The sequence below is a fragment of the Podarcis melisellensis genome, assembly GCF_964234715.1.
Source record: "Podarcis melisellensis genome assembly, chromosome: 16".
In the NCBI taxonomy this organism is placed as follows: Eukaryota; Metazoa; Chordata; class Lepidosauria; order Squamata; family Lacertidae; genus Podarcis; species Podarcis melisellensis.
The window spans coordinates 27,636,083-27,659,866 of NC_138533.1; the positions used below are offsets into that span (position 1 = coordinate 27,636,083).

Below are 23,784 nucleotides of genomic sequence, written 5' to 3' on the forward strand. Positions count from 1 at the left end.
TTATACTACGAGGCGTCATGCCTATGCTGGGTGAAAACATGGATAAAACTGGAAGATAGGGAAGTGCTAGATCTAGAGGGACATGACAACCGGTCCGGGTGGCATGCCTATTTATGGCACGGCCGCAGGAAAACACATAAAGAATTCGGAAATCATATTTTTAAGGGCCCATTGATTGAGGTATGGGAGAGGTATAAAGACATGCTAGAGCCCAAAACACCGCATTGGCTGTCGCCACTAGAAGTTATGAGTGTTAAAAAAACAAATATGAGGGCTAACTGGGCTACTTATGAACAACTATTAATGAAAGAGGAAGGAAAGTGGAAAATGAAGCCGTATGACCAGGTTAAAGAACAAGTTTACGATTGGTTGCACTACCTGCAGATAAATAACATGTTTAAGAAAGATAACAAAGAAAAAGGATATATCGATAAACCCTCTAGATTCCAGATTGAGATACTTAATAATAATTACAAAACCCTATCTAAAACATATAGCCTGTTACTAGACTGGAACTTAATAGACGAAGAAGTCAAGCCGGCAATGGTACACTGGGCTAGAGACCTTGGCCATAACATTTATTTCGAAGAATGGGAAAAACTTTGGAAACAACATATTAAGTTTACGGCTTGCGTGACACTGAAGGAGAACCTAATGAAAATGTTTTACCGCTGGTACCTGACCCCTGCAAAATTAGCTAAAATGTATGGTTCCTGCAATAAGTGTTGGAAGTGTAAGATATGGGAGGGGTCTTTCTACCATATGTGGTGGGATTGCCAAAAGGTTAAAGAGTTCTGGGAGAGTGTGTATAACGAACTGAAAAAAATTTTAAGATACACCTTTGTTAAAAAACCCGAGGCCTTCTTGCTGGGCCTACTAGGGAAGGAGATAAAAAAGAAAGACCACAAGCTGTTCCAGTATGCAACAACGGCGGCAAGAGTCCTATTGGCTCAAAGTTGGAAATCAGAAGGTCTGCCGACGATTGAGGAATGGAGAGCAAAATTGCTAGAATATGTGGAGATGGACAAAATGACAGGGAAAATCAGATACTTAAAAGATCAGAGGTTTATCAAGGACTGGGAAAGTTTTACGAACTATCTGGAAAATTTAAGTGAGGGCCAAATAACATTGGTGGGTTTTAAGGGAGTTCTGTAAAGAGTAAAGGGTATTGTCGAAAGAGAAATGGTAGAATCAAAATGTTTAATGACATTACAAACTAACAAATGCGAAATCTTATAAAGAGGTCAGTACGGATGATTTGAGGAAAGGTTGAAGGAAGTCATATTTAAAATCTGTGAAAATGAGAATTTAATTTTGTGTATTATGTTTCTGTATCTTTTATTTTGAAAATCAATAAAAAGCATGTGGAAAAAAAAAACAAAATACTTGGTATTTAACCATCAGCAACATGCAGGCAGCAGATGAGGCTGACTATTACTGTGCTGTGTGGTATGGCAGCGAGAGGAGGGTCCACAGTGATGCAGTCCTATGAGGAACTGAGACAAAAACCTCTGACTGCAGATCAAAGACACTTTTGTCCAAACACCAGGCTTACAATGAGACTCTGCAGAACCAGAAGCTGTGTCCTTATTTTCTCTCTGTGTGTATTTGTGTGTGTGTGTGAATGTGTGTATAGACTCAGGTGGCCCTGTGGTGTAAACCACCAAGTCTCTTGGGCTTGCCGATTGTAAAGTTGGCCGTTCAAATCCCCATGGTGCAGTGAGCTCCTGTTGCTCTGTCCCAGCTTCTGCCAACCTAGCAGTTCGAAAGCACACCAGTGCAAGTAGATAAATGAACTAGTGCTACCAAGATGGCGCCGAGGTAAGACGCTCTTATCGGAGCTCAAAGAGATCTTTTAACTAAATGTTGCTGGCTCTCCTCCTTCCTTTGGTTTTTATCTCCTTTCACTATTTCGCTGTGCTTTTGAACATCTTATCATATCCTCCTCGGTGCCGGGACTTAATGAAGTTAATGAAGTTTTAACGAAGGCTCTCAGACATTCCCTCCCGGGCATTAAGGCACTCCCTCCTAGTTTCTCGTTGACTCCTCGTGACAAACTTATTCCAAGGATCTTTAAGGACTTCCAATGGGCTTTTAACTATAAATTCATAAAACCACAAATTTCTCCCACCACCTCTAACCTCGTGGGCCCCCAAACATCTCAGTTGTTTTAACAAACAGAGAAGAAGGGGGGGGATACTCCAAAGGAGTGTTATAATTGGACTCAGTTTTAAACTCCTCGCAGCAGCCCAGCCAGGACTGAATGAGAATTAAACGAGATTGCGACCTGAGAACTTTAGCGCTTTATCACTCTATTTAGAAGTCTGATCTCATTGATTTAAGAAGAATCTAGCAATGAGAAGAGCCAAAAGACTCAGGTGTCTTGATACAGAAACTGACACAGAGCCCTCTGGTTTCAAACAGAGTAATCTAGATAATTACCTGCTACCTCAAAAACAGCACGCATCTCCTCCTAAAACCTTCCTCAACTCTTTACATGGAAAGACAACTGAAGAGATATCCCTAGGAATAAATGAGGACAAGGCTATTACTCCCATAACCGAGGTACAAGCACTAATTGATAGAAAGGTGGAGCTGCTGGAGGAATGCTGCCTATTGACTGCTCAAACAGTTCAAAAAATCTTTGAACAATTACAAAACATTTCCAAGAAGCTGGATAACCCAGACGAAAGGAGGCAACTCACTCCCTTCTTGCCATCCTTAATAAGTCCTGGAGATAAACAGAACAAATACAAATTTATACCTCTAAACCAGCCAAAAACCAGAGGAAGCCCCCCTCACTCAATCAACCTGATACTGAGACCATGTGAGATTGTTCTCCACATTTTTCCATATAGAGGGCCCCTACCTTACTGGGAGTCATCTTTCTGGGCCAGACATCATCTAAATCTGCTCCTAGGCCTTGAGGGTGGAAGCATTGACCTAAAAGCAGTCAAGAGGCTCACTAACGATGGATATTCCAAAAAAGTACTACTAAGATTTGGTAGTCATAGAATTCCAACTAAAATCTTAAGGGAAAAGACACATTTAGCCCAGAAAGGAATTATTCCGCGTCGACACTTTGAAGATATATCACTCAGACCATTGATTGCATCTAAAAGACAGAACAAGATGAGCAAGGCCATTCCACCAGAAGCCGACATCTGCCTTACTCCCGTGGAAGAACCCAGTAGATGGGAGAAATCGCAGCCAGCTATCCGGGAAATCACGCAAGAAAAATCCAAGCTCCCAAACCATGCGACTGTAGCATCAAATAACAACCTCGCCCTTGACACAATAGACTGGACAGTCCCAGAAGAAGAAGATCTGCTGAGTAACTTTACCAAGTTACCAGATAAAGAACAAATAAACATACTCAGTAAATTGACGAAACTACAGGCCAGATTGACCGAAATTCACCAACAAGGTCAACAAAATGCAGTAGAAACAATACACAATCAAACTTTACACTTACCAGCCTTTTCCCCAAAATGCATAGTCAAAAAGAGAGCTACTAATGGAACTTTCAAATGTATAGATGCAGAGCTTCAAATCCAGCCGCCTTTAGAATATGAAATGGCAAGGAAAAACTCCAGTAATGAGACCACAAATTCCTGGCTGAGATATCAAATACTAGCTCCAAACGAAATAGGTACCCCTTATTTAAGCACCACAAAGGACTCTAACATTGCCGAACAAAAGATGACCTCCAACAGACCTGACACACTGAGCTCAACACCAAATGAGGCCAAAGAAATGGAAGTAGAGACTGAAAACAGACCTACTGTCCATAATAGTCCACCAACCACAGAAATTTCTCAGGAACAAGGAACAGTTAAGGAAGAAAATCAAGAAAGGGAGGAAATTTTAATTCCCCGCACTTTAAAAAAGAATCTAAGAGATCCATCATTATGTTCCCCACCGAAAGCAGCGACAAATGGCTGTATCTGCACAAGACAAAATCCCTCGCTGGACTCAATGACAGAACTAGAATGACTAAATGCTGTCAACCAGCCACCAACTCAAAAACGGATCCTACGCTTGCTGTCCTGGAATATCGCAGGGTGGGGAAACAAAGACGGAGACCCAGACCTAATGAACTTCTTTAAAGATTTTGAATTAATACTTCTACAAGAAACATGGTCAACTAGAGATATTAAAATCAATGGATTCACCTCCTATACGAAACCCGCATTGAAAACAAACGCGAAGGGTCGGCCGAAAGCAGGGTTCTGTTGTATGATCAAAGACAACTTAGGGTTTGAAATCAAGCAACTAGAAAAATGCTTACCACTTGCACAAGCTCTACTTTTAACCCAAAAAAACGATACTTTGCTACTTGTAAATGTCTATATCCCCCCAACCAAAAACAACAGCAGCAGTGAAAATTGGTCACAACTAACCTCTTATATAGAAAATTTGACCGATAAACACCCAAATGCCTCACTGATAATAGCAGGTGATTTTAATGCCAGAGTGGGAACCAACAATGAACAACTATGTAGCAAACTAAATTGGAATATTGTACATATTTTATGGGCTAATAGCCGTAAATAAATATAAGTAAGTAAGTAAATTGGAATACTGATAATGATATCGCACATGCCCTGAAAATAGGACGATTCTCCAGAGACAGGGTTGTAAACAACGAAGGCTTACGCCTACTTGAATTATGTAACAACTTTAATTTACAGATTGTGAATGGTTCAACAAAAGGCGATAGAAGTGGGGAGTTTACATACTTCTCCCCCCGAGGATGCAGTGTCATCGACTATATTCTTGTCCCTTATAATATCATAAATTCGATCATGGACCTCAAAATTGGAACGCGCACCGAAAGCGACCATCAGCCATTATCGTTGTCTATTAACTTAAAGGACGAAACCAAAATAACTAAGCACAATATCATAGAACCTTCTCAATACAAACAAATGACCCAATTAAAATGGTCCCAGGAAATGAGTGCAGTAGTGGGGCAAAAACTTACAGCCAACCTGAGAAAACAAGTACTATCCAACTTAAAGACCACTAATTTCTACAGTGATATACCGAAAATTTATAATGAAATCTTCCAAATGTTCGTAGAGCTCAGTACTCCACCTAAAGTTTGGGTACTTAAACATAGCGCTAGCCCTTGGTTTGATGATGAATGTTTCCAGCTAAAAAGAAAACTGCGCCAAACATTTAAAAATAATCGCACTAAACTAGAGCCCACTTATCTTGATGAAAAAAGAAAATATCATTACACTCTGGCCGAAAAGAAACAGAAATACGCAACCCAAAAATGGCTACAATTATTTGACTCAATTCAGAGTAAAAACAACAAAGCGTTCTGGAACTTAGTGTACGGAGGATTGAAAGCCGAAAATCAATTAACTCTACCACCAATTGAAGAATCCAAATGGTCCCAATACTTTACATCTGTATTTAACAATCTACACAGTGAACTTAAAGGAAATGAAACCACTAAAAATAAAATTAATAAACTCCAGGAGTGGCCAAGGGTAGAGGAAGAGGAAATTAGAGAGATAGTTAAAAATTTCAAATCGGGGAAATCTCCTGGGCCAGACGGCCTACCAATAGAACTATTTAAGACCTATATAGATTGGTGGGCAGAACCCTTAGCTCAACTGTTTACTCTCATAGATAAATATGGGATCATACCTGAGATATGGTTAAGATCAATAATTATCCCAATTTTTAAAAATGGCGACCCAAAAGAACCAAGGAATTATAGACCGATAAGCCTATTATCAGTGATAGGGAAAATCTACGCCAAGCACCTCTTATCTAAACTCCTTACCTGGATGAAAAATCTAAATTTACCAGGGAAAGAACAAATAGGTTTCTCCAAAGGTTGCTCTACACTAGACCACTGTCTTATACTTATGCACTTGGCTGAAAAATACAGATTCCAAAGGCAATCTAAGATATATGCTGCTTTTGTAGATTTTCGTGGTGCATTCGACTCAATTGACCGCCCAAAGTTGTGGAGGAAACTCGCAGAATTAAAAATTGATCAGCGTTTATTGATTCTAATGCAAAATCTACACTCTTCCAATACCTGCCAAGTCAAACTTAACACCAAAGGTCACCTTTCATCAGACATCCCTAACTCGAAAGGGGTAAAACAAGGGTGTGTCCTTGCCCCCTTTCTATTTAATTTATTTCTATCAGACTTGCCAGATTACCTTCAAAAAATAGAATCACATGCCCCTAAACTTAATCAGAAACCAGTTCCTCTCTTATTATACGCAGACGATGCTGTCCTACTATCATTAACGAGCTTGGGTCTGAAACGTCTTATATCTTCACTGATCCTTTACTGCGAATGCAACAAACTCTCTATAAATTATGAGAAGACAAAAATTTTGGTCTTCTTGAATGGTTGGAAATTAGAGAAATGGAAAATAAGAGGGCAAGAAATCCAACAAGTGAAAATCTATAGGTATCTGGGAATCTTATTCCAGAGCAATTTAGGGTGGGCAACCCATCGCACAAACGCCACAAAACAGGCAAAGTGCACCTCATCAGCAGTTGCCCGTTTTTACTATCAGAAAGGTAATCAATTTATTCCTGCGGCCAATCAGATATTTCAAACAAAAGTGCAATCCCAGATATTCTATGGAATCCCGCTATGGGTCCAAGCATATAACAGTGATTTAAAAAAGATTCACTCCAGCTTTCTGAGACGTATTCTTGGACTCCCAGCTATGATCAAATATGAAACAATGTGTGCAGAAATAGGCATACACACAATGGAATATTGGGCATGGTCCACCTCAATAAAGTACTGGTTACGCTGCCATTTTCGCTGCCCTCCATCAAGTCTGCTCGCTGATTTGCTCAATGACTCCTATAAATCAAGATGGTATCAGCACCTCGAAAAAAAGATTGAATCTTTAGGCATCGAACTGGAGCCCCTGTACAATTCTAACGAGCAATACATTTTCCATAATATCCTAACTAGACTAAAGGATGTCGAGAGACAAAATATTATGGCAGCTGTAAACAAAATTTGCTCCCCCATATTCTATGATTTAAATATCTTAGATAGCAGAGCCAATTACGTCACTAAATTAATAATCCCAGCCCAACGTAGGGCCTTTATGCTGGCCCGTCTGAATGTTTTTCCCTCAGCATTTGTCAGGGGAAGATATCAAAATATTCCTAGAAACAAGAGATTCTGCAGATGTTCTATGAATGTCCCGGACACTGTAGAGCATATTCTCTTTCATTGCCCATTGTACAGTACGCTCCGTCAACGCGTGCTGTCCCCTCTCTCGGGTGGTCTGGAACCCCAGCAAGGTGAATGTGTGGGACTCTATCTATCCGACGTTGACCAAAGTGTAACGGCGGGGGTAGCCGAGTTTTTGGTAGCAGTCCTCCAAGGAGCAGGTTAACAAAGAAAACCATTGACTCTATATGTATATATATATATATGTATGTAGCCAACTGCTGCCCTTTTATATATATTTCAAGGCCTTTATATGTTATTTTTTCTTTTATGGTTTTATTCGCATAATGCCTAATAAAGGTTTGATAAGTAGATAAATAGGCAGGAAGGTAAATGATGTTTCCGTGCGCTCTGATTTCTGTCACGGTGTCCCGTTGCACCAGAAGCTGTTTAGTCCTGCTGGCCACATGACCCTGAAAGTTGGCTGTGGACAAATGCCGGCTCTCTCGACCTGAAAGTGAGATAAGTTCCACACCTCAAAGTCGAATTCCGCTGGATTTAACTGTCCAGGGGTCCTTTACCTTTGTGTGTGTGTGTTAGTGTGTGTGTGTGCACATGCACGCACGCACACACATGTGTCACAACATCTCTAACACTCCTTTAGTACCAATGACTCTCTGCCCCAAACCAAGTGCCCTAAAACAATGTCTTCATGCTCTTGGTCTGATTGACATTTGCATCATAGCCTTCTGCTTCTCTTCATAAAACAGTCAGAGGTGGGGAATTCAAATCCTGGGGGTTGAATGTGCTCCTCTGGACCTTGCAATCTGACCCTCAGGTCTCCCCCCCCCCCAGCCACACCCTTCAGCTACACTGCAAAGAGTATGGGAGTTTTCCGACTCACTGTTTCTTCTTCATGCGAAATTGGGGGAATACACCTTTTCTCCGTCCCTACCTGCTTGAAAATTTCTCCTGCTGCGCTATTGCACCCTAAAGTGCACCAATTCATAGTCAGCCTCACATCTCAACCCTTTTGTTGCCGTATATCAGAGGTGCTGGGATTTTTTTCTGGAGAGTGGGAAAAAGGCAAAGGCGTCCTTTTCCCTTCCTTTCATCCTGAAACCTCCCTGGGTGACATGAAGAGGGAAGGCTTTGAATTGCAGGAAATATAGTCATCCCTATTATAAATTCTTAGTGAAACTAGCAAGCCATTTCCCTCAGTCATCCTCAAATTCCCCAGCAACACAAACCAACAAACACAAATCATTCAGACTCCAGATCTCAGAGCTCTTAGATTCGATGAGCTTGGGTAATTTTCCAGATTACTTTGTGAGGTTCTTGTTGTCAGTGTGTGTTTTTTTTGTTTAATTTCCAAATTAGTTTGGTGATTCTGGGGTGAGGGGGCACCAGTCAGGAGAAATAATTCTCTTGACTTTGGATGACCACAGTTCACTTCCAAGCTGCCATTCAAATACTGTGTGAGAACAATTAATATCCTGTTTCACTTTGAACCATGAATGAGATGGATTGAGTTTGCTCCCGTTTCGCTTCACTCGACACCCAGCTGGACGATAAGCTACCCCAATTTATTACAATGAGTAGCATGAACATGTGGACCAATTAGAAACAGGTAGATTTCCATAAGGGGCGGGGCATGGAAGTTGTCTACTTAAGTGGGACAGAATCAAAACCAGGCACTGCAGGGCATCTTCTAAGCAACAATCTGCATTTCCCAGACATCTAGGAGCCTTTTATCATGACTGGGGCATCTCTCCTTGTCCTACTGGCAACATGGTGCACAGGTGAGAAGAGTAGGATGGGCTACCTTTCATCCAGTACCTTAAACACAGAATGGTCTCAGAAAAACTAATGGTCTTCTTCTTTCCCCAGTCTCCAGTGCCCAGATTGTGGTGACTCAGGAGCCTTCTATGTCAGCCTCTCCTGGACAGACAGTTAGACTCTCCTGTTCCATGAGCAGTGCAACTGTGACAAACTATTGGCAGTCTTGGTACCAACAAACACCTGGCAGCCGTCCCAGATTGCTGTATTATTACTATAGCAGTGCAGGCACAGGTTCTGGGGACCTCAGTCGGTTCTCCGCTTCCAAGGAGGCATCCCAAAATACTTGGTATTTAACCATCAGCAACATCCAGGCAGCAGATGAGGCTGATTATCACTGTGCTGTGCGGTATCACCCAGGTAGCAAGTTCCACAGTGATGCAGTCCTATGAGGAACTGAGACAAAAACCTCTGACTGCAGATAAAAGGCACTTTTGTCCAGACACCAGGCTTACAGTGAGACTCTCTGCGAAATCAGAAGCTGTGTCCTTATTTTCTCTGTGAGTATTTGTGTGTGTGTGAATGTGTGTAGAGACTTGCAGGTGGGGAATGTGAATCCTGGGGGTTGAATATGCTCCTCTGGACCTTTCAATCTGACCCTCAGGTCTCCACCCCAGCCACACCCTTCAGCTACACTTCAAAGAGTATGGGAGCTTTCCGGCGCGCTGTTTCTTCTTCATTCAAAATTGGGGGAATACACCTTTTCTCCTTACCTACCTACTTGAAAATTTCTCCTGCTGCACTGTAGCACCCTAAGGTGCACTGATTCATAGTCAGCCTCACATCTCAACCCTTTTGTTGCCGTATATCAGAGGTGCTGGATTCTTTTCTGGAGAGTGGGAAAGGCAAAGGCATAATTTTCCCTTCCTTTCATCCTGAAACCTCCCTGGGTGACATGAAGAGGGAAGGCTTTGAATTGCAGGAAATATAGTCATCCCTAGTATAAAATCTTAGTGACCCTAGCAAGCCATTTCCCTCAGTCATCCTCAAATTCCCCAGCAACACAAACAAAAAACAAACAAACACAAATCATTTGGACTCCAGAGCTCTTTGATTCGATGAGCTTGGGTAATTTTCCAGATTACTTTGTGAGGTTCTTGTTGTCAGTGTGTGTTTTTTTTGTTTAATTTCCAAATTAGTTTGGTGATTCTGGGGTGAGGGGGCACCAGTCAGGAGAAATCATTCTCTTGACTTTGGATGACCACAGTTCACTTCCAAGCTGCCATTCAAATACCGTGTGAGAACAATTAATATCCTGTTTCACTTTGGACCATGAATGAGATGGATTGAGTTTGCTCCCGTTTCGCTTCACTCGACACCCAGCTGGACGATAAGCTACCCCAATTTATTACAATGAGTAGCATGAACATGTGGACCAATTAGAAACAGGTAGATTTCCATAAGGGGCGGGGCATGGAAGTTGTCTACTTAAGTGGGACAGAATCAAAATCAGGCACTGCAGGGCATCTTCTAAGCAAGAGTCTGCATTTCCAAGACATCTAGGAGCCTTTTATCATGACTGGGGCATCTCTCATTGTCCTACTGGCAACATGGTGCACAGGTGAGAAGAGTAGGATGGGCTACCTTTCATCCAGTACCTTAAACACAGAATGGTCTCAGAAAAACTAATGGTCTTCCTCTTTCCCCAGTCTCCAGTGCCCAGACTGTGGTGACTCAGGAGACTTCTAAGTCAGCCTCTCCTGGACAGACGGTTAAACTCTCCTGTTCCATGAGCAGTGCAACAGTGACAAGCTATGAACAATCCTGGTACCAGCAAAAGCCTGGCAGCCCTCCCAGGTTCCTCTACTATTACTATAACAGTGCAGCCGCCGGCTCTGGGGACCTTAGTCGGTTCTCCGCTTCCAAGGAGGCATCCCAAAATACCTGGTATTTAACCATCAGCAACATCCAGGCAGCAGATGAGGCTGATTATTACTGTGCTGTGTGGTATGGCAGCGAGAGCAGGCTCCACAGTAATGCAGTCCTATGAGGAACTGAGACGAAACCTCTGACTGCCGATCAAAGGCCCTTTCTGTCAAAACACCAGGGTTACAATGAGACACTCTGTAGAATGGGAGCCAGGTATGCTTAGCCTTGCCAACAAACTTCAGCTTGGGTGCCATTATCATCTGCCTCCACCATGCCCTCCAACATTTCTATGATAAAAATAGGGACCTCCTATTCCATAATACCTTGCTCATCTGACTAAGTTGCCCCAGTCACTCTGGGCAGTTTCCAACAGATGCAACAGTGCAACAGTGACCAGCTATAGACAAGCCTGGTACCAACAAACACCTGGCAGCCCTTCTGGGTTCCTGTATTATTACTATACCCGTGCTGTTGCAGGCTCTGGGGACCTCAGTTCTCTGCTTCCATCCCCAAATATTTAATATTTAACCATCTGCAACATCCAGGCAGCAGATGAGGCTGATTATTACTGCAATGTGTGGCATCCCCAAGTGGAATGTGTTGCAGTCCTAAGAGGAACAGAAACAAAAATCTTCTCTCTCTCTAAGTAGTATTAGAGGCCACCACAATCTCTGCTGAGTGGATGCACGAGATTCCAGAGGTTCCAGGCCCTTACCTGGGTGTGGTGGATCCCACCTCTAGCCACCCAAAATATGTAGCAGATCCCAACACTTATCACCAATGAGTAATGCGGCAGACTGACCCTGATACGTGCCCCCTATTAAATATAGTGCACACACGTCACTGTACACCGATTGATATGAAGTGGGGAGCTTGTATGAAGGAAAACTTAATGAGTTAAAATCTCAGGTGGAGGTTGAACAAACAAGAGAAGAATTATTAAGCAAAAAAGGAGTTTGGGGAACAAAGGAGGTCAGGAAATGTGTTCTTTCATGTGGAAGTTAACTTATTTACAGTACTTACTCCAGTTATGGTCAAATAGATTGGCGCCCTCACATTGCAGAATGCGACCGGGCCCCTAGAGGGCTGCCTTGCTCTAAAAATACTGGAACAAATGAAATGTGTGCAGGAAACTGGGGAAGGATGTTGGGGTATAAGATCTTGCATTGCATTTGTCAACCAGATTCATGATGACACATTAATACGTTGCAAGCTACATCTCTTCTTCTTTTTTTTTAAAAAAAAAAATTATTAAAATTTTCAAGGGTTACAAAAAGCAAAAGTAAAAACAATAACACCAAACAAAAACAAAACAACACATCACAAGAGAAAGAAAAAAAAGGGACAAAAAACAAAAAACACAACTAATCTTCCCAACTTATTTTTCATTCGCTTATTTCCTTGACCTCCTCACACCTCCCCTTTTTGTATTCTAATTCGATTATCTATTTCAGCAAATCCTTTCCATCTTTTCCAATTTTTGTTCTGTAATTTATCTCAATATAATGTAACTTTACTTTCCCTCCTTTCACCAATTTCCCCCCTTTTTTTTAAACCTTATTTTAACATTAAAACTAAAATGCTTATATGTGTTTAACTCCTTATAACATTTCTGCTAAATCCATAAAATATCAATCCATCATTTTTCTATCACTCATTAATTTTGCGATATTTCTATATATAAACTTTAAGTTTTCCAATCTTCTTCCATCAACTCCTCTCCCTGGTTTCGGATTCTGCCAGTCCTTTCCGTCAATTCCATATAGTCCATCAACCTGGGCAAGCTACATCCCTCACGCACACCACCCTGGCATTCAGAGTGCCGTTTCCCTTACGTTCTCTTGAACGTGACCCAAGGATAGGATGATGGAGAAGCCACAGAGGGAGCTTGCAAGTCTGGCTGGAGAAACACAATGTGCCACTCCAATGCATAGGGCCAGTCTTGGTGGCCAATCAACAGGGAGTGAATTTGCATAAAGGGAGCATTCAGTGGCTTCGATGGGCTTTAAGAGGAAGCTGCCTGGGTTCATCCTTAGGAAGGAGAGTTCATCACCCATGTCCACCATGGCCTTGTCTCCTTGTCATCTTCTCATCCTGGTCTTCACTTATTACTCAGGTACTGAGATGGGTACCTCCCCTATTTTAGATCCCTTTTCCTATTCTACAAAATAGGCATTGGGCACATCTTGATCTTGGTTTTGGGCACCCAGGTCACTTGAGCTGATTTGAGTGGAGGGGCTGATGGACCCATGACTTTGCCTTGAGCTGGGATATGTGTAGAGAAGATGCTCATTTGGACCTATAGTGTCCAGGCGACCATTTCTGCATGCATCCCCACTCAAGCCAAGGTCATTGCATCCACCAACCCCTTGGTCTTCCAATTATTTATCTCTGCATATATTTTTCCCCATTCCAGGTTCTGTGGCCCAATATGTTCTTAATCAGCCACCATCAGTCTCTGTATCTCTAGGACAAACTGCAGAATTCTCATGTTTAGGAGAAAGGGTTAATAAGCACTATGTTCGGTGGTACCAGCAAAAACCTGGTGGCATCCCCAAGGCAGTTATATATAAGGACAAGGAAAGACCTGCTGGGATTCCAGAACGATTTTCTGGTCGCAGCAGTGGAAAAACAGTCACCTTAATCATCGCTGATGTTCAACAGCAAGATGAAGCTGATTATTACTGTGAAGGATGGGATAATGTCACTGCCTCTCGGCACAGTGGTGTGTTCGGAGGGGGAAGTAAGACACAAACCTTTGGTCCTCAAAGGCAGTTGCAGCTGCCACATCTTACCGGGTCTCAGGTGGCTGAAGATGCTTCCTGTTTGCTTCCTGGAGACTTTCTCCACTCGTTGAGGTGCAGCTGGGTATTTCTGCTCCATTGGCTGTGATGTTGTTACCATCACCCTCTGACCTTGAGATGAGACAAGCAAGGCACTCAAAGGTGGCTGGAGCATATTGAGGCTGGTGAAGCAGAAGGCAGGGAGACCAATGATGTTTAAAATACAGTGGTACCTCTGGTTGCGAATGGGATCCATTCCAGAGGCCTGTTCACAACATGAAAAGAACACAACCCGCGCCTGCACGTCTGCTCACGTGCGGGTTGCGATTCGCCGCTTCTGCACATGCGCGTGACATCATTTTTCGTGTCTGCGCATGCACGAGCGGCGAAACCCAGAAGTAACCCTTTCCGGTATTTCCAGGTCACCGCAGGACGTATCCTGAAAGAATGTACAGTGGTACCTCGGGTTGACATACGCTTCAGGTTACAGACTCTGCTAACCCAGAAATAGTGCTTCAGGTTAAGAAGAAGAAGAAGAAGAAGAGTTTGGATTTGATATCCCGCCTTTCACCCCCTTTCAGGAGTCTCAAAGAGGCTAACATTCTCCTTTCCCTTCCTCCCCCACAACAAACACTCTGAGGTGAGTGGGGCTGAGAGACTTCAGAGAAGTGTGACTAATCCAAGGTCACCCAGCAGCTGCATGTGGAGGAGCGGAGACGCGAACCCGGTCCCCCAGATTACGAGACTACCGCTCTTAACCACTACACCACACTGGCTCTCTCTGGTTAAGAACTTTGCTTCAGGATGAGAACAGAAATCGTGCTCCCGCGGCGCAGCAGCAGCAGGAGGCCCCATTAGCTAAAGTGGTGCTTCAGGTTAAGAACAGTTTCAGGTTAAGAACGGACCTCTGAAACGAATTAAGTACTTAACCTGAGGTACCACTGTAACATGAAGCGGACATAACATGAAGTACGACTGTAATGTTTGTGAAAATACCAGAAGCTTTTCTTTTGGCCATTATAGGGACAGAACTACCTAAACTTATTCATGATGCTACTGCAGAGGCAGCAACGCTACTCACCCCAAAAAGGAAAGAAGCAGAAGTCCCAGCAAAGGAAGAATGGATACAAAAACTTATGGAATATGCAGAAATGGCGAAACTTACTGGAAGACTAAGAAATCAAGATAACAAACTTTTTATAAAAGAATAGAAATAATTTAATAATAATTTATTATTTATACCCCGCCCATCTGGCTGGGTTTCCCCAGGCACTCTGGCCAGCTCCCAAGAGAATATTGTTAATATTATTATTTTTTAAGTAAATAAAACATCACACATTAAAAACTTCCCGAAACAGGACTGCCTTCGGGTGTCTTCTAAAAGTCATATAGTTGTTTATTTCTCTTGACATCTGAAATACCGGAAGAATAAGAAATCAAGATAACAAACTTTTCAAAAAAGAATGGAAATGGTTTATTGAATATTTACAGATAAATTGTAAACAGATAAGAACATTGGTAGGATTGTTGTAATAACCTGCAGTTTCATAAGAGTATATATTTCAAGAAGATGAATCAATGAGCAAACTAAGTTAATTTGGATACGCAGAAGATATTAAAAATAAATTTAAGGAACCACAGAAAGGGGGGGAAGGAAGTCAAGTTTTGAAATATCGAAATGAATGTAAAATCAATGAAATGTATGAACCTGAAAAGTATAAATAAAAAAATTGGGGGGAAAGAATGACATGCCACCTTCCTTTTAAGTTTCCCTATGGACCAATCAGAACAGAGCTGATTAACATGGAGGTGGAGCATCTCTACGAACAGGAGTGATTTAAAGACTTGTTTCCATATTCACCCACACTGTCCTGGGTTCTTTTCCTTTCCTCATTGCAGATTCAAATTTCAGCATGGTTTGGGTTTGCCTTGTTAGCCTGCTGGCTATTTGGTGCGCAGGTGAGAGGAAGTTATGTATACATGAACACCTTCGCTGCGATAAGCGTTCCTAATGCTCCCAGCGTGAATATTCTTTCAATATTCTTTTCTTCCAGGGTCAAGTTCTCAGCCTCAGCTATCTCAGCCGGTGTCAGTTTCAGTGCCACCAGGAAACACAACCACACTTTCCTGTTCCTTAAACAATGGATTCAGCATTGATAGTTTTGCTGTGTCCTGGTTTCGGCAGAAACCTGGGGGTTCGCCAGAGTACCTCTTATTCTATCATACAGATTCTATCAAGCACCAACGCTCTGGAATCACCTCTCGTTTCTCCGGTTCCAAAGACCTCGCCAGGAACAGTGGCTATTTAACTATCTCTGGAGCCCTGGCAGAAGACGAAACTGATTATTACTGTGCCACATTTCAAGGCAGCACATGGCACGGCGACGCAGTTCAAGGGGGAACTGAGACAAAAACCCACACATTTGTTCTCCTTGAGGAAATCAGTCATATACGTCAATGCAGAGATTTCACCGGAACTAAGAGAACAGTTGCAATTGTCTCAGCTCTTTCCCATTTAGAAGGTGGCTTTGCTTCCCAAATTTTGCCAGACCTGACATTTGCCCCGGACCTTGCTGGGTATGGCTTTTGCACCTATTCGGTGTGAATGAGATGGCAATGCTCCTGGACTAAAATTGTCTATCAAAAACTTCACTCTTGTGGCTTATCACCCTGACAGCTACTCACTTGGGGTTTTAGTAAAGCAAACAGTCTAATTTGGCAGCAAGTAAATCAGGCACAGGCAAACTCCGGCCCTCCAGATGTTGGGGACTACAATTCCCATCATCCTTGACCACTGGACCTGTTAGCTAGGGATGATGGGAATTGTAGTCCCAAACATCTGGAAGGCCGGAGATGCCTATTCCTGACCTAAATGATAACGAGCTGAAATTTGCAGACCCTAACACTTGTAATTCAATGGTGAATTTGGGATATAATGGAGATATAAAAGATTTGGATCATTATAAAAGATGCAGGAGGAAATGACTAACAATAGGACCCACAAAGGGAAGGAAAGACGTCCAGGAGATTCTGTGGAATCGTGTTTCCACGCTGAGGTCCAGCGCCGAGGGCCTTCTGGCAGTTGCCTCATTGCGAGAAGCAAAGCTACAGGGAACCAGGCAGAGGGCCTTTTCGGTAGTGGCGCCCACCCTGTGGAATGCCCTTCCAGCAGATGTCAAAGCGATAAACAACTACCTGACATTCAGAAGACATCTTAAGGCAACCCTGTTCAGGGAAGTTTTTGTGATATTTTACTGTATTTTTGGTTTCTATGGAAGCCGCCCAGAGTGGCTGGGGAGGCCCAGCCAGATGGGCGGGGTATAAATAATAAATTATTATTATTATATTATTTCTATATTGTATGTTGGATATGTGAGTGTAAAATGTTGATTTGAAAAACCAAATAAATAAATCTTAAAAAGAGAGAGAGATTTGCAGGCCAGATGCAGTGGCCTTGTGCTTCTGACTGTAAACCATCCAAATGGCCTCGGCCCAGTGTACCTAAAGGAGCATCTCTACCCCCTCGTGCAGCCCAGACACTGAGGTCCAGCACTGAGGGCCTTCTGGGGGTTCCCTCACTGCGAGAAGCCAAGTTACAGGGAACCAGGCAGAGGGCCTTCTTCGTAGTGGCACCCGCCCTGTGGAACACCTTCCCACCAGATGTCAAAGGAAAAAACAACTACCAGACTTTTAGGAGACATCTGAAGGCAGCCCTGTTTAGGCAAGCTTTTAATATCTGAAGGACTATTGTATTTTAATATTGTGTTGGAAGCCGCTCAGAGTGGCTGGGGAAACCCAGCCAGTTGGGCGGTGTATAAATAAATGAATTATTGCGCGGACAGGCGGAGTCCCCAGGTCACAAGCGGCCCCCCTCCCCGTCATGTGGAATAATGACTCAAGACAACGTGCTATGGGATCAAATTGGCCACAACTTTATTAAATTTCAAATGTGGGTAGACCTTGGCTCAGGCATTGGGCGTTCTCCCTCCCCAGTCCCCAGCCAGGGACCTAGGGAGCATCAGGGTTATCCAGTGTGGGGGGGGATGGGCCGGCTCTGGAGAACATATGTTCAAGCAGAGATAGCCGCCCCCGTTACGCCGCCACCGCAGGGGAGGGCAACGAGGACCTTTCAGCGTACGGTCAAAGCCTCCCTTCAGAAACCCCTTTAATGGGGAACCTTGGTATCGCCGCTGCAAAGAGGAAGATGGACAAAAGGATCTGATACCACCAAAGTTGTGACGTTTTGCTACAGGAAAGGTGAAACCTGCCAATGCAGGGAAATTCCTTTCTGGCCCTTTGACAGCGACCTTAACGTAGCAGCGCCTGCAAAACCTGTGAAGAAAAGTTAACCTGCAAAATAAGACATTAACTGAGGGTGGGTAGGGTGGGAGAAGCTCTGGAGCCAAGTGAGGATTCCCAGGTAAGATCCTCCCTCTATTGTGTGGTCAGCTAATCCCTCCACTACCTGGCCTGGTCTCCTTGGCAACGCTTCCCCCAGGTGGCATTGGACAGCTGACTGGGGTAGGCGAAGACCTCCAGGTATCCCACCTGTGGGAAGGCAAAGCCAAGCCTATGCTGATGGAGCCGCTCCAGATCTAGGGGCTGCGCCCGTCCACTCAAAGGTCGCCCCCCGTTTTATGTGGGGAGCGGTCATTCCCAGACATTTTCATGAATACCGGAAATTTCCACTGGATGAAATTTCCTGAGGCAAAATCCTGGACATATGGCAGCCCTGTTCTTGTTTTTGTATTCAGAAAATTCACTACATATTCCAGTGCTTCTTCTTTAAAAAATGTGTTTGGCAATAATGTCAAATAATGTCAAATTTCCCCCATCAAATGTTTCCTCCTTGAGTCAGGCTAACTCTCCTACACAGGGCTGCAGTTAGGCTGCAGGTGTCAAGCTTCAGGTCTCTGGTCCTTTTTTAAAAATATTTTTTAAATTAAATTTTTCAATAAAATAACAAAAAACAAACACAAAAGGCACAATGTCAAATACAATAGCCACCACAAACAAAGAAAAATATACACAAAAACAATATCAAATCCAAAAAAATGGGATTCTCTGAACCCCTTGACTTCCCTCAGCTGCATATCATATCTACTCCGAATTATTCCTTTTTTTACCTCAGATTTCTTGTACTATTTCTAAAATGACAAGTGTTTTGAACATCCTGCCAATGTATTAACCTGTTTCCAATACTTTTGCAAATACATAATAAACCTTTCCCATTCATTTTTGAATCTCTTGTCGCCTTGATTTCTGAGCTTTCCAGTTAATTTCGCCATTTCAGCATAGTCCATTAACTTGGTTTGCCAGTCTTCTTTGGTTGGGACTGCTTCCTCCTTCCATCTTTGGGCTAATAGTATTCCGGCCGCCATCATAGCATATATAAAATCCCCCCCCCCCGATCTTTTGGAATCTTTACTACTACAATACCTAGTAAAAAGGTTTCTGGGGGTTTTTTTGAACAAAGGTTACTCTAAACATTTTTTTTCATTTCATTATAAATCACTTCCCTTAAATTTTTAACCTTCCTACATTCCCACCACATATGATAGAATGTACCCTCTGCTTCTTTACATTTCCAACACTTATTAGGAGATCTGGGGTCCTAAATTCAGCCCCGCTATCTGTGTAGCAGATGTTTCACACTCTCCCCAGTTCATTCCCTCACTCCACTTCTTTGCAGTCTCCTGGAGTGTTTTTGGTCTACTATAGTCTGTCCTTGAACCCTGATAGCCCCTCTTGGTGACGTGAATAGAGGAAAGAGAGATGTGTGAGAGTGCAGAATCTTGCCTGTGATACAAAGGTAAAATTTACTTGTGTTCCTCTGCCCACTTTTGCCTTGCCTAGATAGGAACGCAGCCACCAGTCTGAACAAGCTTCTCCATCCCTAATTACGGTAAGGTCGTTTTCGGCTGTGCCCTATCTTGAGAAGGAGGCTCTCTATATGGAAATACGTGTTGCTTCAATTCAAAGTGTGTTGAGCCAGTACTGCTACATTTTAGAGACCCTCGTTCTGTGGAGTTGGCCCACGACATCTGCTTGCCTCCCCAAGTCCTGCCCTGATTGCACCATTGCCACTTCCCTTTTATCCTGGCCAAAGTGAGAACCGCCTACAAGAGTTTCATGCAAAATTACCTAATTAGCATTGGCTGTGCACTCCCCCAAGCACGCAAATAAAGACATTCTTGTGGATCTAAGGACCAGAGAATAAATTTTCACGAAGGACCTGCTTAGCATTTCTCGGACAATTTGGAGAGGAGGAGGAAGAGCCCAACTAAGTTTCCTTCTGTAGTGAAGTCACACTCCTTTAGAGAGCTCACCATGGCCTGGCCTCTGGTTTTCCTAGCCCTTCTCAGCTACTGTGCAGGTAAGACTATGAAGGACTTGCTCCACACAGGAGAACATCTCACCTACTTTCATTATGTATTTAGCACAGGAACATCATACTTCTGTGAGATTTGAAACAAGGAAACTGAATCGAAGTCCTCTTTCTCTTTCCCCCCCTTTTGTAAAGGTGTGACTTCACAACCACGTTTGACTCAGCCTGCTTCTGAGTCTGTGTCTCCAGGTGAAAGTGTGAAATTCTCCTGCACCAGAAATGGTGGTAGTAGCTGGGATGCATTTCATTGGTATCAACAGAAACCTGGGCAGGCTCCTCGCTTTCTGTGGTATGGCACCAGCACCAGAGGAGATGGAATTCCAGATCGGTTCACTCCTTCTTCCTCTGGGAACACCGGCTATTTAAGTATCACTAACATCCAGACTGAAGATGAGGCCGTTTATTACTGTTCTGACTGGGAGTACAATATCTTGAAGGGGTATCACAGTGGTACAGTCTAATGGGGAACTGAGACAAAAACCTTCTCTCTTCTTCTTAGAGAAGGGAAAACTGATTCACTCATGGGCATAACTCTGTGTGATTCAGGTTTGCCTGCTCTATACCTAGAAATGAGGGCACCGTTCCCCCAATGCCTTCTCTCTCTCTCTCTCTCTCTCTCTCTCTCTCTCTCTCTCTCTCTCTCTCTCATTTTTGACTTTTTCATTTGTACAAACATCAAATAGAAACACAATACAGTGGTACCTCGGGTTTCATATGCTTCAGGTTACAGAATCAGCTAACCCAGAAATATTATCTCGGGTTAAGAACTTTGCTTCAGGATGAGAACAGAAACTGTGCAGCGGTGGTGCAGCGGCAGCAGGAGGCCCTATTGGCTAAAGTGGTGCTTCAGGTTAAGAACAGTTTCAGGTTAAGAACAGACTTCCAGAACGAATTAAGTACTTAACCCGAGGTACCACTGTACGCTACAAATATCCCCTTTGACTTACCTCCCCTTCTTTTGTGGTTTCATTCTGCATCGCCTTTCTAATTCCAATTATTTATAAACCCCAGGTAATCCTTAATGCAAATTTTATCTACAAGTTTCAAGTTAATTATGCTAATGAATTTAATGGTTTACAATGATTTTTCAAATGCATTATTTACTTTCTCCACTTTTTATTTAAAGTTGGTTTCTGATTCTTCCAGCAAGTTTTGCCATTTCAGCTTAGCCATTCTTCCTTGGTTGGAATTGCATCTTCCTTCTAGGAATTCTGCGCATTCCCTCTTTCTTTTGTGACCCTTGCAGTAGAAGGAACCACCCTTTCTCCTTGCCTGCTCTGACATGTTTCCGCTGCAACTGGGACAAGCAGCCTTCCAAAGTTTCCTCCTTCTTCCCACATTCCTCCGAATGCCTCATTGCCAGGTCTGCACCTCCCTTTTGCCAGGCGGGAAAGATTGTGCTCTCCATGCAGGGCCGGATTTAGGTTTGACGAGGCCCTAAGCTACTGAAGGTAATGGGGCACTTGATATGTCCAGCTGTCCTTTGTCATCAACAATTTGTCACTGTTTTTTGTGTTGAATATATACTATATGGTAATTTATGGACCTAATCGGTATCTAAAGCCATTCGCACATGCAGAATGTAGGCACCCTATATATAGAAATGAGCAAACCAGTGATATTTTAGGGAGCAGGCTAGCAGGCGGGGCCCATTACTTACATCATAGGAGCCTATACAACACAAAACACTGTTGCTGTTTGTAGGGTTTATTTTATTTGTTTTTTATCTTGAAGGAATGGGTTTCCAAAACCCAAAAACAGACTGTGCAGGCAGTTTTTAAACTGCACCAAAATCCCCATTTCTCCTTAGCTAAAATGCATAAACTTCAGCCGTTGAGCAAATGCAAAACAAGAACACAGCTCTCTCCCTTATCAGTTTGACGGCAAGACTGGCCTTGACTCTACCAGTAGAACAGACACAGACATATCTTATGTTCTGACCACAAATGATGCAGAGACCCAAGTCTGGGACTAACGCCAGAGCATGTTCTCAGAAGTAGTGACCTCTTGCTCCAAGATAGGAGTAGGAACAGGAATATCCTTTTATGGTCAGGAGTGCAGGAAGGAAATCCCTTTTAAGGTTAAGAGTGCCAGAGCAGGAACATATGTGATGTCAACCCGCGTACATAGGCTGACGTGGTTGGGCTCTGAGGGGAGGAGGGAGAGGGTGCCTGGAGGATATAAATACTGCATGAAACTTGTCATTTCTTTGGACTTGCTGTGGACTCACCACGCAGGTGCCTTCTGCTATCCGGAGAGCAGAATAAACTCTTTCTTTGAACCAACTTGGTGTCATTTTGACTTCCTTCCTCCTGTCCTGGAGCAACGCAGACCCAATCGGTGAACTCCAATAAGGCTACAATCTTATATTTTGGAAATGTACATCCAGTTTTATTCCTTTAAATTTTTGGAGGCCCCCCAAGAGAGTGGGGCCCTAAGCTATAGGGTGTTTAGCTTATACATAAATCCGGCAGTGTCTCTATGTCTTCATTGTGTTTACTTCTGATCCGGCCCCCAACAGAGATGTGACCACTGCTGCCTCCTCCCAGTCTCCCTTATGAAAATAAATTCTGTTGCCTTTCTTTTTGTTATGGCGTTATGTATTCACAGTGCAGATTGAAGTCAGTGGTGGTTTTCGTTGTCTCCCCCACCCTCTGGTAAAAACCATTACACCCCACCTACCAGCAGGTGGCACTGTGGTCTAAACCACTGAGCCTCTTGGGCTTGCCACTCAGAAGGTCGGCAGTTTGAATCCCCGCAACAGAATGAGCTCCTGTTGCTCTGTTCCAGCACCTGCCAACCTAGCAGATCAAAAGCACACCAGTGAAAGTAGATAGATAGGTACCACTGCGGCAGGAAGGTAAACGGCATTTCCATGCACTCTGTTTTCCATCACAGTGTCCTGTTCAAGGATACCTTTTCATGCACATCGTAGAGTGAAAGGGGAGGTGACTGCAGAGCAAAGAGTCCAACATGATATTTGACTGAAACCTGCTTCCTTTATGATAAGTTTGCTTAAAAAGAAATCTTCAGTTCTACTCTGGTAAATCTGTTTGTTGTTGTTGTTTTTTAAAAGGTATTTTATTCTGAAACATTATATACATCCTTGGTGATAATCTGAGCTTTAGACACAAGGGGAGACGTTGCTTCAGTTTATCTACCTTTGACATAATTCATTTCTGGAGTCCCCAGATGTCCTTGCACCTGCAGTATGAAGACAAGAGTTCAGTAACAGATGAGCAGTTTATTTGGCTGTTACTCATGCATGGAACTCAAGCAGGGCTAGATTTAGGTTTGAGGAGGCCCTAAGCTACTAAAGGTAATGGGGCCCTTTATATGTCCAGCTGTCCTTCGTCAACAACAAATTGTCACTGTTTTTTGCGTTGAATATATGCTATATGGTAATTTTTGAACCTAATAGGAATCTAAAGCCATTTGCACATGCAGAATTTCCTTTAAAAAATTTTGGGGGCCCCAAAAGAGTGGGGAAAGTGTGGGAGAACATTTCTTTGACACAATGCCATCTAACCTCCCTGGAACTAAATAAGAAAAAAAAAATCAATCCATTTTCCAGGATTCTTATTCTGATGCCAGCATCTCGAAAGGAGCATTTCCCCATCATTTACTACCTGATTCCTTTTTAAATTGGAGGTGCCAGGGTCTGTATCATGCACATTTTGTGTCCTTTAGCACTAAGCTGCGAGCCCATCTCTTTCTCTTTTCTCGTG

At 43.1% G+C, this 23,784-nt stretch overlaps 3 protein-coding genes across 5 annotated transcripts in view; all 3 read left to right on the forward strand.

The window, feature by feature from the left end:
* The window catches only part of LOC309359598 (immunoglobulin lambda-1 light chain-like), a 142,824-nt gene that overhangs the window by 46,362 nt on the left and 72,678 nt on the right, over positions 1–23,784 (forward strand). The gene's annotated exons all lie outside the window — the stretch shown is intronic.
* Positions 8,919–23,784, forward strand: part of LOC309359588 (immunoglobulin lambda-1 light chain-like) — a 109,639-nt gene continuing 94,773 nt past the window's right edge. Inside the window, exons 1-2 of one of the 2 annotated variants that reach the window (XM_081893492.1) lie at positions 8,919–8,979; positions 9,068–9,383. In XM_081893492.1, the coding sequence (XP_081749618.1) occupies positions 8,934–8,979; positions 9,068–9,383 (362 nt within the window). In that variant the 5' untranslated portion in view covers positions 8,919–8,933. Of the gene's footprint in view, positions 8,980–9,067; positions 9,384–12,868; positions 13,002–13,301; positions 13,600–23,784 lie in introns of those variants that run through there. The other variant, XM_081893491.1, reaches the window with a different exon arrangement.
* LOC309359597 (immunoglobulin lambda-1 light chain-like) overlaps positions 19,984–23,784 on the forward strand; it is a 106,420-nt gene continuing 102,619 nt past the window's right edge. Inside the window, exon 1 of the mRNA XM_081893509.1 lies at positions 19,984–20,044. Coding sequence (XP_081749635.1) covers positions 19,999–20,044 — 46 coding nt within the window. The 5' untranslated portion in view covers positions 19,984–19,998. The remainder of the gene's footprint in view (positions 20,045–23,784) is intronic.